The sequence below is a fragment of the Aquila chrysaetos genome, chromosome 25, assembly GCF_900496995.4.
Source record: "Aquila chrysaetos chrysaetos chromosome 25, bAquChr1.4, whole genome shotgun sequence".
Classification (NCBI taxonomy): Eukaryota; Metazoa; Chordata; class Aves; order Accipitriformes; family Accipitridae; genus Aquila; species Aquila chrysaetos.
The window spans coordinates 12,806,710-12,822,768 of NC_044028.1; the positions used below are offsets into that span (position 1 = coordinate 12,806,710).

At 46.6% G+C, this 16,059-nt stretch overlaps 3 protein-coding genes across 15 annotated transcripts in view; 1 reads left to right on the forward strand and 2 right to left on the reverse strand.

Annotated features, from left to right (window-relative positions):
• The window catches only part of CLEC16A (C-type lectin domain containing 16A), a 96,392-nt gene extending 95,626 nt beyond the window's left edge, over positions 1-766 (reverse strand). For all 7 annotated transcript variants that reach the window (XR_005931457.1, XM_030002342.2, XM_030002340.2 and 4 more), the window contains exon 1: positions 542-766. Coding sequence is in view for 6 of the 7 variants with exons in the window: in XM_030002342.2 (XP_029858202.1) it covers positions 542-621 (80 nt within the window). In the remaining variant the exon portion in view is untranslated. The remainder of the gene's footprint in view (positions 1-541) is intronic.
• Positions 767-2,404: 1,638 nt separating this feature from the next.
• On the forward strand, positions 2,405-11,826 carry DEXI (Dexi homolog). The gene is made up of 2 exons (XM_030002239.2): positions 2,405-3,440; positions 11,165-11,826. The coding sequence occupies exon 1, from the start codon at positions 2,884-2,886 to the stop codon at positions 3,163-3,165; it is 282 nt and encodes a 93-aa protein (XP_029858099.1). The 5' UTR covers positions 2,405-2,883; the 3' UTR covers positions 3,166-3,440; positions 11,165-11,826.
• A 1,859-nt stretch (positions 11,827-13,685) lies between these two features.
• Positions 13,686-16,059, reverse strand: part of CIITA (class II major histocompatibility complex transactivator) — a 44,885-nt gene continuing 42,511 nt past the window's right edge. For all 7 annotated transcript variants that reach the window (XM_041120060.1, XM_041120062.1, XM_030002232.2 and 4 more), the window contains one exon: positions 13,686-15,847. The gene's annotated coding sequence lies outside the window, so the exon portion shown is untranslated. The remainder of the gene's footprint in view (positions 15,848-16,059) is intronic.

The window sequence follows — 16,059 nt, forward strand, 5'->3', positions numbered from 1 at the left end:
CTCCACTGAATGAGTCTGTGACATTATTAAAAATGAAACAAACACGTATCGCAGCCATGAGTGACATGACATCAGGGAACTGCGTCTGCCCTGAAGACATTTCGGTAGGAAGAGGCAGATTTCCGTGAGAAAGACACCGACCCACACCGCACGCAGAGCCTCCTTCGCCGCTGCCGAATCGCTCCGGGAGCTTTCGCCTCGGGAGAGCTGCGCCAAAGCGCACAGGCGAGGAGAGGGCGAGCGACTGGCGAGCGGCGCCTGCCGAGCCGCCCCCCTCCTCACCCCCTCTCCTCCGGGACGCCTCCGAGCCGCCCCGGCCCTGCTCCGCAGCCCGCTCCGAGGGAAAACCCTACCCCGAGCAGCTCCGCAGACGGAGCCCGTCCGCCTACCGGCCCCCGCGCCGGCTCGTACCCTCCGAGTCCCCTCACAACCTGGGAGAGCCGACCGCAGCACGGCTCCCCGCGACGGCCCCCAGCCCCACCCCCCCGGCTCTCTTTCCCCTCACAGCTGCCCCCGAGCCCGCGGCCGGCTCCGCGCTTACTTGAGGTGGTCCAAGGAGTGGATGCTGCGGGCGGCCTTCCCGTGCCCGCCGCCCACCCAGCTCCGGGAGCGCCCGAACATGCTGGCGGCGAACGGTTGCTACGGCCCGGGGGGGCTCTAGGGCTTCATAGCCCCGCGGGGACGGGCGGGCGAGGGGCGAGCGGCGCCCGGACGAGCGGAGACCGAGAAGGAGCCCCAACAGCCGCGGCCGCCGGCGCACACAAGCGCCAAGGCGCATGCGCGGCCGGGGCACGCTGGGAAGGGAGGCACCCCCCCCCCCCCCGCCCCGCCAGCGCCGCGCGGACTGCGAGTCCCAGCAGGCACCGGGGCGGGGCGGGGCCGCCGTCCCTCAGCCGGACGGGGAGGCTGAAGGGCGCGCGGGGCGCCCGTTCCGTCAGATTCCCGCCCTGGCTCTGCAGGCGGGAGCCGGGCGCCGTCTGGGCACGGCCGCTCTCCCGGGAGCCCCGGGCTGGGAAGGCACTCGCCAGGGCCCGGCACCTGCCGCGGACCGCCGCCCACCACGGCCCGTCCCCCGCCAGCCGCCGCGGCCCCGCCACACGCCTGCCACCTGCAAGGAAACGGGAGAGTCCCCGGGGAGCCCGTAGCTTTCTCTTTTCCTGTCAGGATTTCCACAGAAAAGTGGAAACGCGGGGCCTAAGCCGTCCTCCTCTGAGGACCGCACTTCGGCAGTTTGTCTCAGAGTAAACCGAGCGGCAGCGTCGGGCAGGTGCTCAGCCCTTCGTGAGCGCCGCGCCAGAGCAGGAGAGCAGCGATGGGCCTCGAGGGCTGAGGGCCGCCCGTCCCTCCTAGAGCCGGAGGACTTGGCTCAGGTTTTTATGTAATAGATTCCTTCCCTCTCTCTGGCAGTTACGAGGTAGATCTCGTCAGGTCGTGAGAGGACTGTTAAGTCAGAAGAATGTAAGAGATCAAATTTAGCCTAAACAAAAAATAGCCTTTTAACGTGTGCATGTACCTCCCAAATACATTGTAAGTTGAGATAAAATTTGGCCCCTGACGTTCCTTGCTCACCTTCTGTAACTCAAAATTAAGCAGTTCTGATGGGCTCAGTTCTGACCAGACGGAAACAGGATGCTGCAAGAGGCAGCGACGGAACTTGAGCTGCTGACATTCCTCTCGCTGAGGTTTTTCCAGTAAGGATTGCACATTTAGTTTTGCATCAGCTTAAAAACTCAATTAATTAAAGCAGAACAAAGAGAACAGGACCGTTAATGAATGTCTTGACCTGGTTTTAGATTTTTTTGCTTTAACCGGATAAATAAACTAAATCTAAGTAAAAGCTGAGGAGTTTGTCAGCCAGTGTCAAAAAAAACCCCAAACCCCAAGTTTAAAACCATGCCTTTGATTATATTTTGATATAGGTAAAACCTTGGCGAGCAAAGAAATGCCTCCGCCGAAGCCAAAAGGGGCCCGGGCCCGCACGGCTGCTCCGGGAGAGCAGAAAACGACTTCCCGGGGCACAGGCACGGACGACACCTGCCTGCGCTGAACCCGCCCGGGGCTGCCGCGGGTGCCGAAGGGCTCGGGGAAGGCGAGGAGCGGGGAGGCGAGGGTCGGGCGCCACAAGACGCCTCCTGTCCCCTCCAGCCCGACGCGGCCGGCCCTCGGGCAGGCGGAGCGGGACCCGGCCGCCGCTAAAGGCGGCGGAGGCGCCGGCGCCAGTCACGGCCGCTCCGGGCTCAACCCGCAGCGCCGCGGGCGGGCGGGCGGCGCTGCCGGGGGACGCGGCGCGGGTAAACAGCCGCGGCATGCGGCGGGGGCAGGCGGCGGGGCGGGGAGGCGAGGGGGCGGGGGGTCCTGCCGGGCAGGCCGGGGCTGGCGGGCTCGCTGACGGCGGCAGGTGCTCCGCACCGACCGCGACAACGCGCCTGCGGGCTCCTTCCGCAAAGTTTGCGGACGGGAGGAGGAGGGGAGCCGCGGCGGGACTGCAGCAGCCGGGCTGGAAATGCCCCTGAGGAGCCTCCTGCCAACGGCGGGGCTGCGGCAGCGCCGCTGAAGCCCGCGCTGGCCGCCCGCCTGCCGGGGCGCCTCCTCCTCCGGGGAAGGAGGGGACCGAGCCGGCCCGCTCTGCGGCTGTGCCGCCTCCGCGCCCCTGCGGGGCTCGCCTCTTCCCAGGGTCCGGATCCGGCTCCGGCTCGGGGGTTTTGCCCTTTCCGGCCACCGGGCCTGCGGAGTGCGGTCCTGCGCGCCCCGCTCCCGGCTCCGCGCCGGCGCCCGCCGCTGCCGCCCGCCCCCCCCCCCCCCCGCGCCGGCCGGGCAGGTCGGTGCCCGCTGCGGCGCCCGCTGCCCCCGCCGCCGGAGCCCGCCGCAGCCCCGCACGGCTGCATGCCCGCCGCGGTCTCGGCACGTCTGGATTCGCTGGAGTCCTGGGCCTTCCATGCGCTGCTGGTGCTACCCTATATGTTTTACGTGGGTTTGTTCTTTGTCAACGTGCTGATCCTGTACTATGCCTTCCTGATGGAGTACATCGTTCTCAATGTAGGCATCGTCTTCCTGCCCGAGGATATGGACCAGGCTCTGGTGGATCTGGGGGTGCTCTCCGACCCTGGCTCCGTGCTCTACGAGACGGACAGCGAGCTGGATGTCTTTGATGGGTACTTGGAGTGACGCGCCGGGGCGCTCCGAAGCGACTGCGGGGTGACGCCGCCCGGCCCGGGGCTGGGGCCGGCCGTGCCGGCACGGCCGTAGCTCGGGGACCGCCGCGGCCCCGGGATGCCCGCGCTGCGCCTCGGCTCCTTCTGGACAGCACCTTCCCTTCCACATGCCGCCCCCCCCCCCCCCCCGCCCGCCTCCCCCCGTTGCAGAGGCGCGGCGGGGCGGGGGGGCCCGGGACCCGCTGCCGCCGGGCAGGGCCGCGGAGACGCAGAGGGCTCGCAAGGGAAGTAAGTAATTTCCTCGGGCTCGTCCCGGGCAGCGGCCCGCGGGGCGCTCCCGGCGCCGCTCCGCCCGCCCTCCCTCGCCGCGCCGTCCCGCGGGGGCGGCGGCAGGGCTGGGGACGGCGCTCCCCGGGACGGCGGCGGGGGGCAGAGGCAGGGAGCGGGCGCTGCGCCGCGGACGCGCACGGCCGCAGCTTCTAGTACGGGCGAGCTTTGCGGGCGGCGAGGGCCGGGGCCGGGGCCGGGGCCGGGGCCGGGCTGCCTGCGGGGCGCTGAGCGCTGCCCGGCCGGCCCCGGCGCCTCCTCCCGCCCGACACCCCCGCGCAGAGCCCGGCGTGGGGGGGGGACGACGGGGACGGGGGACACACAGCTCCGTGTCCTCTGCTGCGCAGCGAGGAGAGTGTCTTTCCCCGAGGACCGATTTTCACAGTTGTGAGGCACTGCAGCTGTTACGCTCGGTGTTGTGTTTACAGCTGGTCAACAGCTTTGCTAATGCGGTCTTGAAAGCAGCTCCGAATCTAAATGAACATCCAGGCTAATATTTATTAAAATTCAGAGACCGTACTCGAGACAGAAACACATCTTAATCAGATGCCCTTTAAAACCTCTATCTCAGATAATAAGAAACCTACCGAGCTCACCGTTCCTCTCATGTTAATCGTAGCACGAGGGTTTGCTTGATCAATTTATTGTTACAGTTTTGAGTGATACTAAAACTCTGGAAATGTTGTAAGGATTTAGCGTTTTAAAACAGTGAAATGCAGTTGGGAAGAAAATCACTATTTCTAGCTAGGACTTACTGTGCCAAATGTATGGTAATGAAAACATTCACAGTTTAAATTAAAATGTGTTAGCAAATCTGCCAGTAGAAATTTTAGCAAAATATTGTCTGTAAATTTGAAAAACAGTTCAGGATACCTTTTTATTTTCTATTTGAAATGAGGGAAATAATAGGAAATTCTGCTGTAAGGTTACAGGCATAACCTTGGTGAACATACTATACAAATACCATTTAACATCAAGCTATTTTAATCAGTCTTCTAATTTAAAAAAAAAACCAAACAAACCTTTCCTGTAGTGCTGTCTTTCATACAGGTTAAAACTATCTCCTAAATATTTCTATTCAGATTCCATATAAAGCAATAGTAGGTGATTTTGGTCAATAGCTTAGAAGGAAGAAATGGAAATTTTTGGTGTTGGAGTAACATTGATTGCACAAACACAGCTGAAGAAAGCTTGGTCAAAGGCACATGGGAGCATAACAAGTGTGCGTGGGGAGGGGGGAACAGATCTTTGTTGCTACTGAAGAAATCCCACTGCATATAGTTACTGCAAATGAAAGTCTCCATGCCAACTTTTGGTGGTCCATCCCAAGCAGCTATATTAGAATCACTTCTACTAGAATAGAATGTCTGGAGCAGAACTAAACTCCCCACAAAACACCGTTGGCTACTTTTGTGGCTATCTCCTCCCCTCCCTTTTCAGCTGGGCAAATAACACACATGCTCTGTATTCCAGGAAGGAAATTTATAAAAACTAATGGAAATTTAAGCAAAATCTTTGGTGCAAAAAGCCCTAGCCATTTTTTCCCCCAAAATACCTTTCCCCAAACCCCATCCTCCAACCCATCTAATACAGGGATCAAAAAACATTTTTGTAATCACTTTTTTGCTGACTAGGATTTATCATGATGAGTTGCATCTAGTTTTCAGGAAGACCTAAGGAGAACAACAGACATCATTTTCCTCAGTGGATTTTTCCTACTATATGAACACATAGTTTGATAGAGCGTAGGGTCTGAGCACAATTCTGTTCAGCATAGAATAAACGGGCTTCTTAAAATTTTTCTAGGATAAGCAGCTCTGCAAACCTCTTGATATTCTAACTATAAAACCATGTCACCTCCATATGTAGAAATCAAAATGCAGGTCTTCACAAAGCTCAGAAGTAAGTCTCAGTCCATATCCACCTTGAGCTAATAGAGCTCTGCACAGGTACCAGCTCCAGCCTTGATCCTTTAATTTGGAAGCTGTCATGTTAGATGGTGGTTTCCACTGAGAATCAAATCACAAATCCCTAAAGTTAGATCAATTATTAATAAGAGAGCAAAAAATATACTATTACTGTGCTTCATCTATTTATATATTCAGTAATATTTATGCACGCAGCAATCAGGCCACAAATTGCATAATTATTTAGCTACCAGGCAAAGACTCAGCATGTCACCATGAAAAGGAATTTGTGTTAATACCCTGGTTACAGGTTTCTTCACTGTTCTGTGCCATTCTTTGTCACCAGCTCCCTAGCAAGGCAGGCAGAAGAGGGCCCTAATTTGGAGCTGTGTTTTCTGCTTTGGGAGCAGAAGTAAGGCACTGAAAGGGAAGATTTAAATCCCTTTGGTGCCTAGCCTGCAGTGACCCAAGTTCTGCATGAGTGTTAACCCATGCTCTCCATAGGCGTAGGAAGGCTGCGCACCTGCCCTGTTCATTTAGACCCAGAAGTGCTGAGGATTCACCAGACGCTGCAGGAAGAATGGGTCTCAGTTTTACCAGCAGAGATGAAAAATACATAGGCATACTCTTTGCATTAAATATAAGAGGAGTGTTCTTCATGTGACTCACCGGTGATTACTGAGATCTAAAAAGCTATGATTAGCCTTAGCTGAAACCTTGCAGTGTGCTCCTTGCATTTAGAAAGCAATGCCTTGCACCCAGGACGTGAGTGGCACGCATGACAGGAAAACAAAGGGGGCAAATCCCAAGAGGCGATCCTGCAAAATGTGGAAAGGCTAATTTAGATGTAAAAATAAAAGAGCATGTGGATCAGAAAAGCTCTGTTCTCTCTTGCAGCAAAATCCTCACTTGAATAAACTCAATAGGAGCAAAATTATGTGTGGGTTTCTGAGCATAATCGGTGGCAGAGATTGAAGGTGGACGACTAAGCAGCTCAAAGAAGCTTCCTATCCTATTCAAATTGAGAAATCAATCTGTGTAAACTGAGCAGAATTGAGCTTGCTCATGTCATCTACTGTTTTAGTGTGAGTGTGCCAGGTTCTTTATTATATTTGAAGTCCCCTGGTCCCCTGGAATAAGGTGATATGACTGTTCTCCTTGTACTTTCTTAAAATCAGATGTGACTCATCATGAAGTACTCTAATCAGAAAGAATATGAGCAAAAGTAATCAATAATGAAAACTGAACAGGAAATACTGGGTTTAATCTTACAGTACAAGCATTATCTATATTTTTTCATCAAGGTGAATTATGATGAACGTCTTCAGTGGGCAGAATCCAGTACTCAAAAACTTGTGACTCAGCACTTCTGCTGAATGCCAGCATCTAAATCCTGAATCAAAGAAATAGCTTTACTCACTAGCTCATCAGTATAGTGCCAATTAGAAATGCAGGCTCAGTGTCTATAAGAGACAGCATGGCCCGGAGGAGAGGGAAATCAGCGCACTGGACTCCTTCCTGTGTCTGCCACTGGTGTCTTCTGTGAGCTTAACTCATTTGTGCCTCCGTTCTGTCTCTCTAAGAGATGCCCCCTAAGGAACGCATCAGAAGAATGTTACCACTAGCAGTGTCAGGATACACGTAAATGCATCAGAACCCACCTCCTGACTTCTTCCATTACAGACTTTGAATATTAAAAATAATGAGCACAGTGATCCATTACTTATTTTACCTTGCCATTTTTCACTATGCTCTTCCCTTATTTGTAGAAATCTCCATGTAAAAAAAAAAAAAAAGGTGGCTTGTTGACTCCGTGAATGATATCAGTCAGCTATTTTACATGAGTTACAGTAACAACAGGATTAAGAGCAATAGCTGTGATTTTCAGAACTCTGTTTTGAATTCTTAGATGTTATTAAAATTAATTGAAGTTGAGTACTCAAACTCACCTGATAGCTCTGCTTTCAAGAAACTTTTATACTCTGACTCTTCTTAACAGGAATTCCATCCTAGATGGAAGGAAGACAAAATTGTGGTTAACTGATGAACTGTCCATACAGACTCATTAACCACAGCCATGGACAGTCCTAAGTGATTTTCTACCAAATGCATTCATTTATATAATGCAAAGAGAGGAGGCAGGTTTTCCAAAAGCTGCTGTTAATAACATTAATTAAAATGAGGCATAGAAAATAAAGATACATTCAATTTAGGATAGAAATAGTTCAGGCGTGAGTATTTCATGTGTTAAAAGCCCCAGCCACAAGTGATTTTAAAGAATAATTAAAAAAATAATTTCTGTGGTTCTTCCCTACAAAAATGAAGCTTACTGTAATCAACTTGCTTCAATAGGTGGCAATAGCGAATTACTAGTTTTAAACTGTCAAAGGAATTAAGAAACGAATCCAATTTAATTCTTCATGTTTGTTTCCTCTGGAGGAGGAGCAAAGTGAACACTATAGTTCAGCTAGCAACTAGCAATCCTAAAATAGAAGAGAAGAATGATTTGTTTAGAGACATCTAGTTTGTATATTTGGCCAGTCCAACTCTTTGCATTTGTCCCCTCATGATGATTCTAGTTTATATGGAGTACAACTGTCTCAAAGAATTAAACAGTACACAGGAGTGGCTAAATCTTTCCATTTCTTCAGGGAAACTGTCAAACTATCTTTCTCTTCCCAGCTGAGTTTTCATACTTTGGTCACAAACTTGGGAAAAAAAATAGCTGAATAGTTTGAATGATGCTCTCTGAGGACACAAGCATATTTCTAATATAAGTGATAAAATGGGTAAAGACTTATAGCAGCCATATATGGAAAATAATGGTGTAATGGAAAATTATGATGTGCACTGAATGATCTATTGCTGGGTAAAGCTGTAGCTCAGTTTATAGACTTAAAGCTGTATACTCTTTGAAGAGCTAGAAAAAAAGACCTGAGGCTTGCTCAGACAGTAGAGCCCAAATAGGCCACGAGATGTGAAGCACACTCTTGCAGAAAGTCAGGAAACAGAAAGCAGACAATGTCAGGATGTGAAACAGAGTCACTGTGTTTCCTTTGGTCCAGCCTGAATTGTGAAGAACAATAACTTCACAGACAGAATTAACAAAAATACCATGACTGATTTTCTTCTAATGCTAGAGTTATGCTATAATAGCCATACTGTTAAATGCTTACAGGTGTCTTTTAGCCTATTGGAAGACTTTAGTTCTGAGATTTTAAAAATAATTGCTACCTTTTCATTTTCCATTGTTTTTTCAAAATATTTGAAATTTTCTGTTAAAAATTAGGTTCCCATGAAATTCAAAGGACAGACTTCTAATCAGCTGAACAGAAAGGCAAGATTGAATATCCTGATCAATTGTATCATTCACACCCCATTTAATATCTGCCACTACAAATTGCAGTCTTAGACTAGCAGCCCTACAGCAATATTTGAAACTTCCATTAGACAGCTTTATACTTTGCTTTGGAGGCCCAATACATTTTGCTGTGCTATTTTTAAGTCAGCCTAGAATTTGATCTACAATGCAGAATACTAACAATCTCCCTGAACTGTCTGCTGTAGATCGAAGTTTTTAGTTCAACTTGGGAAGCAATCAGATAAACATAAAATGAATAACCTGTTAGAGCTCCTGTCTCCCCTTTTCTTGTTCTTAGTTTGAGAGAGGATTTTGAGCATACGATTACTGTTAGCAGGGTACTGTAGCTGATAGACATTTGACAGAAATACCTCACTGGACACAAAAGTGCTTCTTGTTTCTGACCTAGCATCTGCAGTAAGTGGCACACAAGAACGTACGAGATGTCACGATGAGTCAGACCACAGTCACCCAGCCCTGTGTTCTGCCTCTGACAGGGGCAGGGGATGCTCTCAGGGACAGCACATGACCCTGACCAAAATCTGCAGTCCGTTCTCTTTGTACTTTTCCAGAATCCGCAGTGGTAGAATGAGGCATGTTAGAGGGCACGTTGCTGCCCAGGCCTTTAGCAAATGTTTTCCAAACCCACCACGTTTTGCCCAATGTTAGGAAATCCTTCTGGAGTTCCTTGCTATCAGTACAGCATCTGAATACCTGGAAGAGCTTATTTTCTGCAGTCTTGAAGATTTCTCTGTTCACTCTCTTCTCTGGGTCACTAATGGTGATGTTGAATAAAAGTTGGTCCCTGGTATACCCTGCTACTGACTTCTTTCCTACCAAGGCTTATTCCTGGCTTCCAATCTTTTAATCTGCTTTCAATCCATAGAAGAACGTTTCCCCCAGTACTGTGTCAACCTGTTTGCTTTTGGCTTCTTGTAACGTCTTTGTTAATGATACCATATTCCTCAGTCTGTCCATGCTCATGCAGAACACATGCCGTAGCGTTTCATTTTTCATTCAGACTCCTCGCAGATTCTGTTACGCCTTCTGCACCTGGAATGGTGGCAGCCGTCCCGCCTCAAGACCTCTTGTGCCAGACAACCTGACATACGATCTGCTGAGCCTCTGCTCCGAGCCCAGAAAGTGAAGAACAGGAGAGAGGCTGTGTTTTGCCCTGCAGCCCAGTGAGAGCCTTTTCATAGAGCTCCATGCTTAAAGCAGATCCGTTAGCAGGTCTGCTATGGCTTTGTACCACAAACTCCCTTCCCGTTACACAGCCAGGTTGGCACCGTTACTGCGTAGGGTCGCCTGCCTTTCCGCGCTGCGCAGGCGGCCTGTAATACCTATAAAGGGGAAGGAGGGAAGAGCTGTCCTTTCGGAGACTTGCTCCACACAGCGCAGGTGATCTCCGGAGCTGCAGGCAGGCAGGGGACCTGCTCTTGGTCTTCTGTATCTCAACTCTTCTTCAGCACAGATTCATCCCCAGGCAATCGTCCCCTCTCAGAGCTGCACCATTCTACACTAAATTAATTAGTCGTCTGTAAAGTCACAAGACCAAATGGATACAGTCACTAGCGCCCAGCACCTCCATAATCCACAGCTCTGGTTCTACTTAAAGAAGGCTTCTCAGCCCTTGTTTACCTCTGATGATATTAAAAAATCACCTCTTAACAGCTGTCGGATACTTTGATCCAGTCAAGGCAAATTAGATATACTGGCGTAAAGCAATATAACAGTAATTTATTCTTGTCAGTAAGACCAAGAAGTTACACCAACATGTTATTTAACTCTGTAACTACTTACCAGTGGATCCAAAATGCTTTGAACAAAGTGACTCTAAAGAAGAAAAAGAGAAAGTGACCAAAATCAGAGGCTACATCAAACATAGGCGAGACTTAACACAATTATACAAAAAATAACAACAGTCTAATAAACAGTATCTGGTTAAGAAAAGTGTAGCCAGTTCAAAAATCAGTTTTAATAGGTAGGTGTAATGATGTCAAACCTAGCATAAAATAGGCTATCCCACTGTATGTCACAGCTGGTTGCAGCCTCTGAAGAGTAACCCTTAGAAATTGATGTGATGGACTGTGGTTGACAGCTTATTTTTATACCCCTCACACTAATATCTTCATGCCTCTGTTGAAATTACACTAAGGACTACTGTGCTTTGACGTTAACAGGGACTGTTACATTGATTTCTCAGAAAGGTTGTTCAGGCCTTTACTTCTCAAAGAATTATCATCCATAGTTGCAACAGGTTTGGGGTTTTTTTTGTTTGTTTGTTTGTTTTTGTTTTTGTTTTTTTTTTTTAAGAAGTCAATGGCATGGTACTATATCTAACATAGACAGCAACTTCTCTGTTCATTTTAGGTACAGAGGGTTACTCTCTATTTTATGTGTTTTCTCTTAAACAGATTCATTAAACACCTGAAATGGATTATGACCAGGTTAATGGATCAAGTCATGGAAAGACACTATACTCTGAAATACAGAGATGAAAAGAAGGACAAGGGGACAACAAGAAGAGTTGTCATCACACCTTGTCAGTTGTGACTTTTCTCCATGGTCATTGCCTCTGGAGTGTGCACTAACTGCAGTGATTCATGCACCATACTGGGCTTCCATAGGTAATTTGGGGATGGACTGTATGAACAAATAGTATAAACTATGTTCTGTTATAACAGAAAATCAAGATGTTACTCAGATTTGATAAACTTTTGAATAAATACCATGTCACCCATATGGACACACTCTACATACTGCTTAAGCAAGTTTTACAATCACACATTGAAAACTCTACCAGCCAGTAGTTCAAAGACAGTGCTCTCTCAGGGGAAAATACACAGGAGTGACTGCAAGGAGGTTCTGTTCAGGGCAGTATTACGGCAAGAACTGTGCTAGAAAGATATTTTATTTAAATCGTGAGTTTTGAAATAGATCAGAGAGTGAATTTTATATAAGTCAGGTGGATTCATTATCTAATACAAGATACTTTGCAGATTGTTTAAGCTTATGTTCCTATGTACAGCTGTGAAAGCAATACAATAAAGACTGACCTTTTCCATGAAAAAGTTAAGCAGTCATGTTGGAGTTGTTCTTTTTCAATTTGAACAGAAAATAATTGAAATATGCTTTCCAGGAAATTCCAGTTTTCCTACAGGTACCTGCAAGTAGTTGCAGATTGTTGAGATGGCCAGCATGTAGGAAATCCTTCTCGTGAACAACTACTAAAAAAAGCAGACCTGAACTGAAACACCAGGAACTGCACACTGTGGCGGGGGGTGGGGGGAACCCCCATGCTATTGAGGACAGGTATTGTACTGGTTTTGTCTTATTACAGTTTTTAGAAAAGTCTGATTTTCGTAACTGTGCAGTCGTTAAGCCAAGTTGATATATCAAGAGCATTTCAGATAAAGCAGAATTGAAAACATTTCTCCTGAACTCTCTCTATGCATTATGTCTGTCCTCTGCAGTCTGTGTCTCTACCATCTGCTCCCATCTCAGGCTTTCAGATCCAGACAGATGGTGTCATGAGTCTCTTGACAGCCAGTATGAGGGAAAAAGAGGGTGATGCTTTAGATCCCCCTTGAAACAACGACAAAGAAACTTGCATATCAAAATCTTTTTTCCCGATACTCTCAGTGTGTTGCACTCAAATGGCATTTTTTTAACTCACAGTGTGTAGAAATTAGCTCTCAGTCCCCAAAATTCTGCGCCCCAGATGTAATTCTCAGCTGCTCCTGCAAGAGATGAAGGACTGTCATTGAACTAAGTAGCTTTTCTCCAAGATAAGTTCCATCAGATACAGTTTGGGGCCTTAAAACACTGACAAGTGCTTTGTTCCATACAATCCCTGGCCTGCAATTCAGGGATGAAGTCACTTAGGGCACAATATTCTAACACATAAAGACACATTTAGGGAACTAAATCCCCATTTAGGCACCTATATAAAGAATAGCCAATTTAAAAAACTTCCTAAGCTTCCATTCACATGCCCATTTGGCACTAATACAAGAAAGGCTGAATTTTGCTACTGAAGGCATCATTCCTGCTGCCTATATAATTAGAAATTCATAGTTCACAGAGACGGCTTACACTAATTTTTCAGGGTCACACGCATGCCATTCTAAGAAATGGTTCAGTTTGTTATTATAGGTACTTATTGCAGTATCTACTAGTTTGTAATCATTTCCCTGCAGTGGGTTATGCCACACGATGCACAGATCAAGCAATACAAATTCCACCAAGTAATTAACTTTGGAGATTCTGAAACTTGGATCAAGATTTTTGTTTTCTCAGAACAGCTTAGCTTCATACATTAAAAGGATGGGGAGAGTACTCAAATTACAGGATCTGACTACCATCGTAACACAAGCCTAGCATTTTAACAAGGCTTCTTTGACAACAAAAAAGAGCATGGGCATAAAGAGAGTAGCATTTTTCTCACCCTAAAAGATTTTTAGAACACAGATTTGATCAGAACAGCTTTTTTAGGTAGCCAGTGAATTCACTCCTCTATACACAAGGCACTCATTTGACAAAAGCATTCTGGATGAGCTTTGTGCCACAAGAATATCCAGACTTTGAACCTTGATTAATTTTAGAACTTTCAACTGCAAAAAGTCTGAAAGGATGAAAAAAACTTGCTGTTGTTAGCAGGCAGCTTCAGTCAGCACTTTTATATCTTCTAATTCTGGACTTACAGTCTGTCAGTTGGCATTGCAAGATCCCATTGCCTGTTAAAGGATTATTTCTCTATTTCCAGACCACTGAACTGGTTAGTGCCAGCAGGACCAACCTGTCTCCCTCACACACAGTGCTTTCCGTTAACCTACAATACAAAGCCCTGAGCATGTCATTATGTTAGAAGCCACCAGTGGTTTCACAGTGTCCCCAAGAGAAAAATAAAAATAATTTTCAACAGGTACTACAAGCTACTGTAAAAAGGAATACTCAGTTTTATTAATACTTTAAAAAAAGATATATAAAGACAACCAAAACACTGTATCACAATTTACAGTCTGTACATTATAAACATACATCTCCCACTAACTCATAGAACAGCAGTACATCCAACATGATTTTATCAGTCCAGACAGGGTCCTGTAACATTCAGCTGCCTGTGTAATATTTAGCACATTCTCAGATTCAGTCAGAGTGAAGTGTAGCTGCAGAATATATCCCTACAGGGGCATCTGTCATCCAAAGCTTAGTTAAGGGAAGCCAAGACAAGGGCTCACCATAGATCTGCACAGCTGGAGTGCCGCAGGCTGATGGGAACATCAAACAAGATTTGGCTCAAGCTACCTCCCATTCAAGCAGCTGAAAGAGGGGAGTGTAAATGAGGCTTTTTTCCATGATGGGCTAGAGACAAGAACCATGCAGATAGTTAAGAAAAATACCACTTTCTAGTTACAATCATATTCTCCATAGAGTTTTTCCACCTTGCTCTCTTGTACTCTTTCCTTCACGTACTATGTCTGGTTCCCTGCCCTCCTTTGATTAACAGAAACAAAAACCCAGACCTTCCTTCCTTCTTTCTTTAATTTGTCCACCCTCCATCCCTGCTGTCAAGATTCTGCAGGCTCTGACACTTTAGCAGAGTAGTGTAATTTTCTGGAAAGAACATAAAGATTGTGGTTTTGAACTGTTTAAATTGGGGACTTTTTTTAGAACCAAATAACAGAGTATTTGAGAGGTTAGCTGAGAGATTCTAGTTTGCATAGATCCTTGGGTCAGTATTGCCAGTGCTTCCTAGCTGAAGAGATTTCAAGGAGACTGTTGAGCTAGCCCTGAGCTAACCATGAAGTAGAGACCTCCCTTCCCAATTTGTGGCATATTGAATATTCCTAGCTTTTTCCGTCCCTTTTTGTTTTTCTGTCTCCAGACTCTAACTGGACAGGGAGCTAGAATGCTAGTCCTGACAATTGGCTCTGTACAATTATAAGTTGTCTCCATGTTCACAGAGCTAAACTAAAAGAAAAGAAAAAAGAAGACAATTGGTTTGCCATCGCAGTCAGCAGGACCAGTATTTGGCCCACATATCACTGAGACCAGCAGCACAGACACATGATAACACTTTGAAATATGTTACTGTCTGTCATTGCCTAGTTAGTCATAACTCTGTAAAAGAAGGCGATGTAAACCACACACAGTAGTGATTTCACTGTCAAGTATAAAATCGATGCTTGTACATTTATGCTGCCACCTGCAAGTGAGAAACTAAATCCCAATCTAGGTATATGAATTTAAAGCTCTCATTTGAGGCAGAGTAAAAACGTTTGAAGATTGTCAATGTGAGGATTTTTGTGCAAATAGCAAAAGCTATTTATATGCTTTTGGATTTCTGCAATAATGTCAGAAAAATCCTGAATAGTTTTCCAGTTTTAATTTCTTTCTTTTTACTTCTTTTTTTCCCATTGTTTTGAAGGACTCTATAACAAGAGAGTGATAGAAAATATCTTTGTATCCCTTAAGACAGCATTGGTGATTAGCAACAAGAAAAAAGCTACTTCTAGATTCTTGTGGATAATCTTACAATAACAGACTGTTTTCTAAGATTGATCATTCTTATTTATGCTCCTGACTCTAATGCTTCAAATCAGTTCAGACAGACAGGTGAAACTGGTAACTTTGAGCTTTGGAAGTCCAAAATCATCAAACCGAATTTGATTGCAGTTACCACTGGCACCATGAAACAATTAGATTTGATCTGTCACTATTTCGGATGTTGCAGGTCCAGCAGCTTGCAGACTACTCTCTGATGAATCGATGATGGAATTTTATACTATCAGTATCCTGGTGATTCCTGGTCATGTTTAATGGTGATCACAACATCCAGATGCTCTTTTCATCTTTGAAATTTGATGTCACTTAACTCTTCATGACTTTAGTAGAAACACAACTGGGTCTTTGAATAGCATTTTAAGTGACCTTTAAAAAATGTGAACTCCATCATTCACCCACTTCAAGCATCACTCAAGAAGCTTAAATGTGACTTTGCATTTTGCCACTATCATGAAAGTCAGCCACCGATTCATAAAGCAGCAAGAAGATAGGAAAACACAGATGACACCTTCCCCTCTTCTTTATGTTACCTGTGAAATGTTGAAAACAGAATATTAGATATATGCCTATCAGCCTAATCACCATTACCATCACCAAAACCATGTATTTGATGTGCTTAGAAAACAGACAACAGTGACTGGTAGATGCTGGATGTTTCAAGTTTGGGAGACAGGATCCAGACTTCCTGCTGCTACTTATCCTCAGTGCTAATGAAGAAGAAAGTTTCCTCACATACTCAGAT

What these genes read in the sequence shown, in the direction of transcription:
- DEXI (XM_030002239.2), top strand. Translation starts at nt 2,884, where the DNA reads ATGCCCGCCGCGGTCTCGGCACGTCTGGATTCGCTGGAGTCCTGGGCC.